At 35.7% G+C, this 13,821-nt stretch overlaps 1 protein-coding gene and 1 long non-coding RNA gene across 2 annotated transcripts in view; one reads left to right on the forward strand and one right to left on the reverse strand.

Annotated features, from left to right (window-relative positions):
• Positions 1-6,462: 6,462 nt before the first annotated feature.
• LOC128519571 (uncharacterized) lies at positions 6,463-8,107 on the reverse strand. The gene is made up of 3 exons (XR_008357861.1): positions 7,766-8,107; positions 7,207-7,295; positions 6,463-6,707 (listed from the first exon to the last, which is right to left on the reverse strand). It is a non-coding gene; the product is annotated as an uncharacterized LOC128519571 (long non-coding RNA).
• A 5,400-nt stretch (positions 8,108-13,507) lies between these two features.
• Positions 13,508-13,821, forward strand: part of notch3 (notch receptor 3) — a 32,528-nt gene continuing 32,214 nt past the window's right edge. Inside the window, exon 1 of the mRNA XM_053491411.1 lies at positions 13,508-13,796. Within this exon, the coding sequence (XP_053347386.1) occupies positions 13,715-13,796 (82 nt within the window). The 5' untranslated portion in view covers positions 13,508-13,714. The remainder of the gene's footprint in view (positions 13,797-13,821) is intronic.

The following is a 13,821-nucleotide window of genomic DNA, read 5'->3' on the forward strand; positions in this document are numbered from 1 at the left end:
AGCGTAACAAACAGCGAGAGATGGACAGAGAAAGAGAGGGACGAGGGTAAGGATGAGGTCGTGTTGTAATCTAGCTAATCGTATTTCACTCCGTTTATATTAAATAATGCAGTAACAAACCAATCACATAATAAACATTTCCACTGAACAGGATGCAATACACAATATAGACAATACATGAAAATACATGCAACTGTGCACAGGGAAAGGAAATAATAGCTTATTTTTTTGTTTTTCATCTTGTTGGGAAAGGTCAAGGTGTAGGCTTACTGGAACATAGATGATCACAATTTTCCTTCTTTAACCAGATCAAGACAGCCGAGCGCTCAGTGACGAGTTATCTCGAAAGGAAGACGGAGGTGTGAGAGAGTGTGTAAGAAAACAAACCTCGCACATGATTTGATTTGTTTATACATGTTAGAATTGAAAGCATGTGCTCTAATAAATGGATATCCTCATATTGTTTTAATGACTGTGAAAACTAAAAAAAAAAAAAGAAGTAAAACTCAACCACTTTCCAGAAAAGAAATTCAGAGGATTTAATTATTGCTTTTTTAACTACAAGTTCTACAGCTGTTAAACAGCTGAATCGTCCAAATCTTTTACGATTTTAATCTTTGAATTGTGTGTCTAAAACAATATTGAATGAATTTTTGCACATCTTTGTACATAAACATACACACACATGTTTTCTTATAAGCTTTAAAGAAGATTATCTTCCAGGTCTGAGGTTTTATGTTTTGTGCAGGAGGCGATACAACACCTCTCCAAAACCTCTGATCAGAAAGTGATCATAAACATTCATGTTTAGGACGTAAGTGGACGTAGACAGTCACATCTTCTGATTGGCTGCTTGTTAGCAGGGGGTTTATGCAGTTGATTGGCCGTGACACAGTTTGTGGTGGGGGATGTAATCCTCTCCACACTCTCCGCAGGCGCTCAACGCTTGTTTTCCCACATAAATCATAGCGCACGGGGGTGGTAAAGTCATCACTGGACATTCTGTCCACACGCACACACATATACACACACGCACACATACAAACACATAGACACTTACAATGTAGATACTGTACATTCAGTCCAGACATACACACCGACTCATCATTTCAGCACTGCAGTTTGCAAGCACAGCTCAGCACTATTATACTAAACTTTATATTTAGATTATATATTAAACTTTATATTTATATCAATTTTTTCAACTGAAATGCAGGCTTTGGGAAAATAACTAAGATTAAAAAAAATAATTATTGATTTGTTTATAACTAATCCCTTTATGTGTAAATTATTGTCATTTACTTTTTAAGCGAAAATTCTTCTATATGAATAAATTACTAAATAAAGCAAATTAACTAACAATGAGGTGTTGTGATTGGGTGCATTTACTGTCACCACCTTAACATTGATTCTTTCCTAAAAAGCACCACATCCAAGTGTTTCTTTTCCTCAGGCAGAATTTTCCATTGACATTTTATTTACTAATGAATTATAATGAATTAATAAAAGCATGGATTAATCTTTCATGTTTTATTTCCGAATACCATGACAATTCATGCAAACCCCATAACATGATTTTTTTTTTGTTATAGAACTTTTTCCGTTTTATTTTTGTGCTGTGACTGTGTTCCTGTCTTTCTCTGGACTGGAACAAGTTCAGGATGCTATCTCCAAGCTCTAAGTGTTTAGGCTTAAGATATGCCATAGCCAGGCGCAAGATAACTACAAAAAGAACAAATCGATGCCTTTCAACCTTTACTAAAATATCTTATCTAATGCCTCAGTGCGAGACCTAGCACTTAGGATTCTCCGTCTTACTAGCTTAATTATCTGTGCCATCCTAAGTGACCCCCATGGGGTATTAGCCCAGTCCCTGGGGTCTGGGAGAGGCGTGGGGGCAGGGTTAAGAGGCCGCCGGGCGAGATAGTAAGGATGTATGTGCAGGGCTCTCTGCAGGGTGGTCCTCATTCAGAAAGTCTCTCTAACCTCCTGCTTTCACTCTTAACAAGGCAAACATACAGTACCATTCAGACTCCACAAAGGGCACAAGAACCTGAACGAACAGCCTACAAATCAATACTGCATGACAATAGTGCCAATAAATTTGTGCCCCATCTTTGATGTATGCCAGGAGTATAAATGTGTCCAGCTGAGCAAATGTTTTATAACTCTCTTTTTATAAAGACTCTGGCATCAATTGGTTTATATATAAAGCTAAAAAAAATACATATTTTAATTGTTATTTTTGAAATCAGTTCTGAGTGTGAAAGAAAAACGTGAACTGTAGCTTCTAACAACTCCCAGGTGCAAAAAATAAATACGACATCCTTGCAGACGTGTGTGTAAATCACAACCGTTGACGCGTTCTTGTTTCTCTGATGTTGGAGCCCCTCTGAGTTTGGCGAGAATCCTGTCACTGCCTTTTCCCCCCTCCATACACGCTCTCACAAACACACTTTTTCCACAAAGACACTGATGTCAAAGAGATATAATACCTATAGCTTCATCATCATTGAACATCAATATAGTTATCTAGAACACATCTGATATATATAGAAAACTATAAATAACTTGTAAAACTGGTAAAACCAAAATGTGACAATGTGTGCTGTTAAAAATAAATAATTGGCGACATAATGCAATAATGCACATTATAAGAGGTAATATTAATACACTGAGCGTGCTCGATGGCTATAGCAGCACTATTCTGAAAGGCTTTATTCCTCTTATACCACAGCCAATTGTATTTTAACAAGTACATTTCTGTCACACTTAATGTTGTGTTACATCTGCAAAAGCATGCTTCCTCCGATGACTTGTGAACATATTTGTCTTTTTTGCACGAGTTCTTTCTTTAAGTTAATAAGGCAAAAAAGAATCGGCTTTTCATGTTACTGAGAACCTGGAAAGCGTAAACTTCTCTGTCCTGAAGACGTTCCCGAGTCATAAACCCTTCGTAAAGCTCTGACTAAAAAGTAATAGCTTTACGACCGACTGTTATAAAAAGCTGGGGCTTCCATGACAACAAATACACCCTTTTTTATTCTGTTTATGGAGCACATCCCTGTGTAAGGCGTTACTATACAGGTTGCCCCAAAAGTCCTCATACATAAAGAAATTTAAAAAAATTATGATCATATTTAATTGATGATACATACACTACCTGGCCCCGATAAAAAAAATTATAAATCAGTACTCTAATGCATTGTTTCAACAACGGGATGCGACCTCACCACATTTATTTCCATCCAGAATTGGGTTAATGTTCAGCTCTTTTATTGATGCTGGGATGTCAAAACAACTCCATGAGGCCTCCTGCAGCACATCCCAGAGACTTTCACTGAGGTTAAGGTCAGGACTCTATGGTGGCCAGTTCATGTGTGAAAATGATTCCTTATGCTCTCAGAAACACTCTTTCACAATATGAGTCCTGGAATATTCCCATGCCATCAGGGACGAAAACTCTATAGATATGATAACATGGCCATTCAGTACATTCAGATCGTCAGCTGACTTCATTACATTGCCACATACTGTAACGTTGCTAAGTCTAGACTTGACCAACTAAAGTAACCTCAGATAATAACATTTCCTCCAGAGGCTTGTACAGTGATCACTATGCATAATGGGTGAATTGCTTTATGCGCTTCTCTTCTAACTTGGATACCCACATCACCTTGGAATAGGGTCAGTCTGGCTCATCAGACCACATAACCTTTTCTGTTGCTCAAAGTACAATCTTTATGCCCCCTAGCAAGCTAAAACTTTTCTTTTTGTGTGTAACGAATCTTACTAACAAATTGTTTTATTATGAACACACAGCTGTTTAGTTCCAATCCTGTAAGTTTTCATCACATTGATTTCCATTGCTTATTTTTTTACAAGCAATTTCACGAAGTTTAACTGATCTCTGATCATGCGCATTCATGATTTTTTTTTCAAATCACAATTTCTTCTATGATGTTATCACCACTTCCAGTTTTTCATATTGCATTGGACAATTATTGACCCAGTTCTGGTTATTTCTAGTTGATTTCTTTGTTTAATGCGGGACAATAATTCGACTCTTCTGAAACTAGACTCTTCTTTTCCATGATCCCGGGATATGTCCTCTGACATGGTGTATGAAATTAGAATCTGCTTGCTGTATCAGTTTGCTGTATCAGAGTGAAAATAATTGTTTTGCATTTGAGACATATTAATGACTGCAATAATTACCCAATCAAAGCGTATTTGCTCATTTAAAATTACTTAGTTCCTACTACTATAAGCTTAAGAGCTACTTTTAGGGAAAACTATCTGCAACTTCTGACCAATCAGATTCATGAATTCTTAAATTTGGAAATGCTTACATGCAGCCATAAATGAATTAAAATGATGAAACCTTTCATCTCTGAGAACTAAACAAATGTCTCTTGTGTTCTCTTTGTGTCATCATGAAAGACTGCGACAGCAAAGACATGTCTCTGAACCCGGGCCAAATGATCTGCTGAGCTAACCGCAAAGAGGTTAGACACACAATATGGCCTGAACTTTAATAGTGCGGGTGGGTGCTTGGTATAACAGAGCCATGTAAGCAGACACAAAAGCAATTACAATGATGACGAAAAACAAAAGTTTTCAAACCTGGACCAGGGGATGGAAAAAAAAGAAGGAAGGAAATGTATATACCTGTTATAATTTTTTGGATTATAAATCCTTTCAATGTAACTTGAGATTTGTTTATAAGAATCGCACAGCTTGATTCTCTACAGTTTGTTAACTGTACTAAAATAAACTGGAATTAAATTAGGTCAAGACGAAAAGAAAGAATGTTTAAGATAAAGAAAAATGAAGGAAGGAATGAAGTAAGGACAATAAACAGAAAGAAAGAAAAGAATGAAAAAAGAACAGTGATATAACAACAGATTGACTGAAAAAGATGCAATTAGGAAGAAAATCGCAAAGGAAAAGAAAAGGAAGAAAGGATTAGAGAGAGGGAGGGAGAGATCTAAAGGTTGGAAAGGAGAAAAAGTGGACGGTTTGGGTAAAAAGAAAAGTGGGAAGTAGGAAAAGAAAAGTGGAACGAAGGAAGGAAGGTGGGAAGTAGGAAAAGAAAAGCGAGAGGAAGGAAGGAAGCAAGGAAAGGGGAAATTAAATGAATACAGGAAGGAAGAAGGGAAGGAAGAGTGGAAGATAATTCAAAAGAAAAGGCGGCGATAGTGTATGAAGAAAGGAATGAAGGAAGGCAAAGTGGAAGGGATGACCTGAGAGAAAAAAATAATGGAAAAAGAAAACATGAAATAAAGAGAAGAGAGGGAAAGAGAACTGATTAGAGGAGGGAAAAGAATAAAGAACATGTTTATTCAGCAGAGGATTCAGGCAGAATGTATTTTCCTATATTTAGAAAACAGTTATTAGTTTCTATGTGACTCCGTTTTGAGTGACGCAGCTAAATGTCTAAGTACATGTTCGAATGAACAACATTATTATTGTCAGCATCAGTTTTTATTCTACTGAAAGCCACAAAGCCATAATGAGTTTGACCGCTGCTTTACAATTCAACAAAATGTCAAAACTGAGCGATCAGAAATCCAAAAGACACAATAATTTATATTTCTGTTGTTAGATTCTACATGATACGCAGAATATTTTCCCTTGGCCTTAACTGTGTAAATATTGTACAATAATACAACAGTGTTGTGTAACTGTGGTATTTTCTAGAAGTAAAAAGGAACACAGAAGAGAGAGAGAGAGAAAGAAAAAAGAAATGGTGGATGGAAGGAAGGAAGATGTTCATTCGTTTAAACAGGACAACATCAATAAACACTTTTCCACTGTATCTGATTAAAATGTTTCTTGCTAATTACACTGAAAAAAATATAACACTGGTTCAACTTAAAAAAATTGAAGTAATCTGTCACACCTAATTTTTTAGCATTGATGTAATGTAAATAAACCATTTACATGTAACTTAAAAATTTTAAGTTCATGTAAACTGATTTCTAAAAGTATATCAAATTAAAAATTTTAAATTGTTCTAAATTAAAATAAATTAGTTGGCTATATTACTTAATCTAAATATTCTGCTAAATCTAACCTAAAATTATAAACTTGATATAAACTACTTTTTGAATGTTTGAGAAAATTAACTTTTTTAAGTTGCATAAAATAAAGATTTATGGCATTCATTATTTAAATATATATAAAAAAGAAACTTTGGATCAACTTAAAAAAAACTGCAGTTGTAGAGAAGTTACATTTATAAATAAAACAATGAACAAACAAGTTCTCCTTCAAAAACATTTATTACCATCCTTGAAACCATACCATGTTTTACCATTAAATTATTTCTCCAATAAAAGACAGAAAACAAAAATAAAATCAATAAAACAATGCATTTTTAATAACTTAAGCTTAAAAACTGTATAATCCTATTTGCTAACCATGTTAAAATCTGACAATTGTTTGACAAATAGTGTGACCAAAATTTAATATTTTAATGCCAATATAGAACACGTGCCCTAAATATTTTCTGCCGGGCCACAAATGTGTGTTTGAGCTCACCAGGATAGCTCAAGTTTAACGCATAGATAAGGCCAAACATGGAACATTCATGTGCGACTGACTTCCTGTGGTGGCTGAAGACAGTCCTCTTCCTCCCTGAGGGCAAACAGGGCCATCGTGCACCTCTCAAGTTCAGCCTGAGCTTCACCTTTCTGAACAACCTAATAAAAGAAAGCACATTTGTTAGACAAGTTGCTCTATTTGGCAAAACAGTGTCTGATGTATGAATGTAAAAATCATTTGATGCTCCCTATGAGTGCAAAAAAACACCTAGGATTATGGTGCATCAAGTTAAATTTAATAATGTCAATGAATAGGCCAAAACAACGAACATACATATACACACACATTATATATTACATTATATTGCCAAAAGTATTGGCTCGCCTGCCTTCACATGCATATGAACTTGAGTAACATCCACTTCTTAATCCATAGGGTTTGATATGATGTTGGACATTTGCAGCTGTAACAGCTTCAGCTCTTCTGTAAAGTCTTTTTACAAGTTCAAGGAGCATGTATGTAACTAATGTAAATACATACTATGATTTAAAAAAAAATAATGGCCCTGTGTGAAGGTTGTGCTGCAGCTGATAATGCCATTGACCTCGTAACATTTTTCAGTCCTAAGGTTGAAATGCTTTATGAACAAATGCTTACCAGTGTTTAAACAGTTGGTCCACTTCTTCCACTAAATACACCATAAGACATTTCAGGAGATACTCTCTTCATACATTCACCTCCAGGCTCTAGGCATGTAAAAACAAACATAGTATTATGTTAGGCTTTTAAAGCGTAATAAAATGAACATGGCAAACATTGAAACCTGTATTCAGACAGCATTCACTAACCTGTAAACAAGTTAAACTAAAATGTTTTATTCTGCTACATTTACATTTACGCATTTGGCAGACGCTCTTATCCAGAGCGACTTACATTTTTATCTCATTACACATCTGAGCAGTTGAGGATTAAGGGCCTTGCTCAAGGGCCCACCAGTGGCAACTTGGTGGTTGTGGGGTTTAAACCTGTGATCTTCCGAACCGTAGTCCAATGCCTTAACCACTGAGCTACCCCTGGCCCGGGGTATTCTGCTAGTTTTGTTTTAATTTAGTGCGTCACAGCCAACTTGATTTGAATGCCTTGCTCAGCTCCTGTGGCTTCACAATATTACATCTAACACCAAGCTAATTTCTGTTATTTTTAAGTGAGTACATACCAGATCAAGAACTTGAAGATGAAGATTATATCTCTGGTCTTCTCTCAATTAGTTTGTAGTGTTGCTTGTCCAAGGAAACCAGCAATCTTGCTTGAAGTGGAGCAGTTGTAATTCTCAGAAACTCATAATTGATCTTAAAAAAAAAAAGTAAAAACAAAAATTGGACTGGCTCAAGTTCTTAGCAAATCTTAATTACAGTATGTATAGAAAGAATCACCACCCCACACACACCTTTAAAATAACTGCATTCTGTTGCCTTGTAAGTGCTCACTACTGATAATACAATAAACCAATAAACATAATTCAGTTTTGCAGGATAACTAAAATTATTCTCTGATATTATCAGATAATTCAACTACTAATTTTCAGCGCTGTCATTTCGAGAGAGTTTATTTTAGGATATTTAGATTACACTGACATTTAATAAATTCACGGCAATTCTATTGTATCATTTCCATTTCAAAATTTATCCACATAGGGTTTTAATTTGTGGATTCTGGGACTTATCATGTCTGCAGTATGGGTTAAATAATGCCCTTTCAGAAAAGCTAACAGACCTTTAAAAACAAAAGTGAATAAAGATTTCATGTTTACTTTTAAACTTCATAGTAATGGCTAACCTCAGCTTGTTGGTCTAAGTGACCACTAGCTCGAAGTGGGACAGTGCTCCGCCCATTAATCCATGCTACTAATACCAAGCAAATTGGAATATATATACACACACATACATACATACACTATTTTTGTGTTTTATTTCACATTTTATTTAATTTACATGGTTAATTTAATCGGTCGACTTGTGGACTTTTGTACTTTTACTTGTAGTAACGTTAAATCAACGTGTAAATTGCTGCCAGTATTAGAAATTATATACTGATAACGTTAAAAACGTGTGATAAAGTGTTACCAGTATGTCAGGGACATGTGCTAATGCCCCGTTTCATACGAGGGAATATAGTTTTAGAGATATTACATTACTTACACGTTAGCAAGTCCAGAAGGTTTTAATCATAACTATAAGTACAGTACAAACATCACTCACTCCAAACTGGCTGTTCTATGTTTAGGTCACTTTCCTATTAATTTTTACATCGTTAACCAACGGTAGTTAAATATAATTAATTACATTTTATTCGGCACAGCCGACTTAGTGTAGAAACTCCGTTGTTTTTGAAAATAACCGCGTTAGTTTGCTAATGCTAAGTAATAGTGTATAGGTGTTTTTAGCCAGCAAACACGGACGCAAAACTCAATCTACAAAGTAGTTGTTCCTGACATAAATCAATCGTTTGCTCACGGAAGAGATACATTTAACATAGAAATGACATGAGTTTGCTTTCTTACCTGTTATTTTCTTTAAAAAAACGATGGCCGCCAGCAGAACGGGATTCAGTCCTCGATAATACTACGTCATGAGGTCACGTGACACGGCGACCTTTAGGTTTGAAGTAGAAATTGTCCTTTGAATGAACGAATTAAATTCAAGTTTAACCAGGAGCTGAAATGTTTGCTTTTAAGCAACGTACAAATATCAGTTTCGTATAGGAAATTAATTTTTTCCCATCAGATCAATGTAGAAAACATACTTTGTATCAATGACACAGCAGTTTACTTTTTTCAGTGTATAATACCGTACAATTATGGCCACAAGTCTAAGCATTACTCCTGCTGATTACAACATTTCCATGTAACTCAGATTTTGAATGACGTTGTTAAAAAGTGTTGTACTTTTGATTCAAGGAAAAGCCACAAAGCCATAATGATCTAAAATAGCATATTTTGTGTTGTATTTCATTTCAATAAAGTGACAAATCTCAGCAGTTCGACTTCTAATTCTCTACTTTTAAAAAAATGGAACATAAAACCTTAGCATAAAAGAGAGCCTGTCTGACATAAAGGAGGCTAGTCCTCGTAAATATGTCAGAGGGTTGATTAAGTGTGTTAAAACTGAAGAGCGTAAAAACCTTGTGTAGTAAACAATAACACACTCAAGTGCCAAAATGTTCCAGGTGCTTGGTGCGTTGAAGAAGCGACTGAGTGAGTGACTATAAGCTTTCTTTTCAGGGAAAACCCTCTAAGTAACGAACTTTGCTTCACTTAAACCCATTAATTTATTCAAGAATGGGTAGGGATGGTGGTTGAGCAGGGGGTCAGAACAAATCTCTGAATGTTTCCGTGCTCCCCCTCTTCTCGTCCTGCGCCTCCTGCAGAGAGAAACTGTCACATAATGCAGCAGGCCTTTTCTTATTCAAATGTTCAGCATTGTCTCTACGAGCAAGCGGCTCTGCTCAGTGCCACAGAACAACCCAGGCTCTATATGTGGCGGTGAAAGAGTGCAGTGGGGCAGGGTGTACAGGCCTGTCGCCTGAGCTCACTTCCGGCTCGCGGGCATCACTGCGAACTCACTGATCACACAATGTAACAGGGACGACAAACACAGCAGGTGAATACAAGCACAGCAACACACTTGACAGAAGGTTATTTGTCTTATCATCTCTGCATGCTTTCTCCAGGATTTCATGAACAATATGTAATAATAATAAAGAAAGTGGAATCAAAAGCTTCGCACATCATGTGGAAAAGAAGTCAAAGTAGATTGTATGAGTAAAAAAGAAAAAATCTGGAAAGCAAAGAAAGAAAGTGTGAAAAAAAGGAAAACTAAAAAAAAAAAACATAGAAGGAAAGAAAGAAAAAAAGAAAGATCCGAAGGTTGGAAAGAAGTAAGTAGATAGCATGAGTCAAAAAGAAAAATGGGGAAAGTAAGAACAACATGAAAAATAAATAAGAAAGAAAGCACAACATGAAAAAAGAAAGAAAGAAAGAAAGAAAGAAAGAAAATGAAAACAAGAGTGAAAAGGACAAGAAAGGAAATTTGGAAAGAAAAAAGGAAGTAATGAAGGAGAAGAAAGAAAGAAGTAATAAAGAACAAAATAAGAAAGAAAGAAAGTAAGAAAGTAATGAAGGACAAGAAAGAAATGACAATTTGAATGATTAAAAGATGGAAGTAGAACAGGATAAATAAAAAAGGAGAAGAAATGAAAATGAAAAGAAGAAAAAAGAGAAAAAAGAGAAGTGATTATAGGAGAAAAGTAAAATTAGGAGGAACAGAACAAAGAACAATTAAAGAACAAATTTTGATCAACCCAGGATTTACAGAGTGGACCGTTAAAACAACAACACACATGGCAGAAGTTTGTTCATCTAAACACAGGGTTTCATAAAGAATATTTAACTATTATGGAGGAAGTGGTATTCCGCAGACGCTTCACTCATGTGTGGCACACTCCACACATCAACATGCTACACAACCAAGCCTGTGTTTGATTATTACGAACCTAAGCGCTTGTATGTGTTTAGGAGGTCAAAGCTAAGTTTGGGGGCTGGTTTAAGATTTTCACTTTTATTATGAATTACTTCAGACAGTATGGTGATGGGGTCAGTGCTTTTGTTTTGTTTTGGTTTGTCTTGTTTTGTTTTGTTAGTCTCAACTCAACTTGACCAAAGGGTGTTCAGATCAAACCAGGACTTTTGATTATGCAGAATAACAGAGCACAGATATGAGAATTTAAATGTTTTATTTCTCTATATAATCCACTGATACACTAATACATTTATTCCAGCGTTTCACTAGACCTTTGATACCATCAATGTAGAAAGTTTGCTCATGGTTGGACTGCCTGCTTGTCTTCTAATACACTGGCCTCCCAGGATCTCCTGTAATGATCCAAACATGTGGAAATGGCTTGGAACGAGATCAGAGCTGTACGAGGGATGTGGCAATAACTCCCAGCCGAGTTTCTGTATAAAAAATGTAATAAAATGAAATAAGATTTAGAACCTTGAAAGAACAAAACTCTGCTTTCGTTTGTCCATATCTTATCTTTTGCTTCAAACGCCTAAAGCAAATAAGTTATTGAAGTAATAATAATGTGTCTCACAAAAAGGCTCATAATGCTTTTGTTTTTCCTGGATTGGGAAGCCTGAAAACATAACCTTACTCATAAAAAAGGGATGTTTAATGATGTAATGCTGTGCTCAGTCCCTGTCATCAAGTTTTTATTATTTTGCCTAGGGAGTGTTAAAAAGGCTGAAATGTTAAACTTAAGTGAAAGTATGAGTTTTGTGTCATTTACTAAATAAACGTTCAATGTACTCAGGTATGTACATACAAATATGCATGATGTGGAACTAAAAGTAAAAGTTTAATAACATCCTGCTAAATTTTGCATCAGATATCAAAAGACTGAAGGTAGGAACAATGAGAAAAAAAGAACAGAATCAATGTGATGGAAATGGGGAGAAAAGATGGAACAGCAAAGAAAGAAAGAAAGAAAGAAAGAAAGAAAGAAAGAAAGAAAGAAAGAAAGAAAGAAAGAAAGAAAGAAAGAAAGAAAGAAAGAAAGAAAGAAAGAAAGAAAGAAAGAAAGAAAGAAAGAAAGAAAGAAAGAAAGAAAGAAAGAAAGAAAGAAAGAAAGAAAGAAAGAAAGAAAGAAAGAAAGAAAGAAAGAAAGAAAGAAAGAAAGAAAGAAAGAAAGAAAGAAAGAAAGAAAGAATTGGACAGGAAGTAGGGTGAAGAAACTACAGAAAATAGAAGGAAAAGGGGGAAAATGTGAAAATAAAGAATGAAATGTGAATAAAAGAAGGGTAAGATGGAACAAAGGAAATTGACAAATGAAGGAAGGAAGGAACAAAGGAAGCAAGTACAAAAACGAAGAAGCAAAATTGAAGTGAAATGGGAAAAGGAAGCAAGGACATGAGGAAGGAGAAAAAGAAAAAGCACAGCATGATGGAAATAAAAAGGCAAAAGATAAAGGGAGAGAAGGAAGAAAGAAGGGAAGGAAAAAAGTATAAATGAAAAATAGTAATGCAAAGAAAATATAGGGAGGAAAGAATCTAAAATTAAAGAAAATGGAAGGGAAAATGGAAATGTAAAAAGAAAGAAAGAACAGAGAAAATCAAGGGGAAACTAAAGAAAAAGAAAAGTCAAATGGATCAAAGGGAAAGGAAAAAAATAAGGAAGGAAGGAAGGAAGGAAGGAAGGATAAAAAAGATAAAGAAAGGAAAATGGGAGAGAAGGGAAATGGAAGCAAGGACAGAAGAAAGGAGAAAACAAAAGAAAAGGAAGGTATAATGGAAATAGAAAAGGCAAAAAAAAAAAGAATGGGAAGGAAGGAGGACGAAAAGGAAGAAATCCAAAATGGAAGAGTAAATCAAAGGAAGGAAAAAAGAAAGGAAAAAAGAAAGGAAGGAAGGAAGGAAAAGATGGATGAAAAAGACAAAAATAGTAAAAGCAAACGATTGAAGGGAAAATATGAAAAGAATAGAAGACAGGTAGGAAGAAAAGAAGGACTTAATCTACATGATCAGGAGGTTAAGTGTGTTTAGGGGCTAGGTTAGGATTTTATTTCGATTAATTTGAAATGTATTTATCTGTGTCATGATTTTGGCGTTTGTTGAGACTTGGAGTAAGACGTGTGGAGTAAAAAGTGTTGTAATGTAGCTCAGTATAGTGAAGTTATCCTACAAATATTGTGTAAATATACTAAAAGTACTATAAACATTAGTGAGGTAACGCTGAGGCAGTAACGCGAAGCTAAGTGCGCCTCTATTCAGTGCGCGGAGGAATACGGATCCTGTGACGCCGCTCCTGAGCGCACTGAAGCCTGAGACGGGGCGGAGTGATATCTCAGGGCAGGAGGGCAGGAGCAGGAGAAACTTGTCCCAAAACTTACAGGAGCTTCTCGGAGTCGCAGTGCGCGCGCGGCGGAGCTGCACGGAGGAAATACGGCACTGGACTAACGCCGAGAGAAGAAAGTTTCTACGAAAGACAAAAGAAAATCACAAACCCACTCTATGAGGCTGCTTTTGCTCAAAGTGCTCCCTGGGAACTTCAGTCTTTTTCTCGTTTTTTAAAAGGATGTATTATTGCTGACGCTTTTAACAGAGGAGATGGATAAGATGTCCACAGACATGAGGAATTACAGATTTTGGGTTGTTCTGTCATTTTGGAGTCTGATGCATATTTGTGAAGGTGAGTCGAAGTATTTTATTTTTTA

Source organism: Clarias gariepinus, chromosome 3 (genome assembly GCF_024256425.1).
Source record: "Clarias gariepinus isolate MV-2021 ecotype Netherlands chromosome 3, CGAR_prim_01v2, whole genome shotgun sequence".
NCBI classification, from domain to species: domain Eukaryota; kingdom Metazoa; phylum Chordata; class Actinopteri; order Siluriformes; family Clariidae; genus Clarias; species Clarias gariepinus.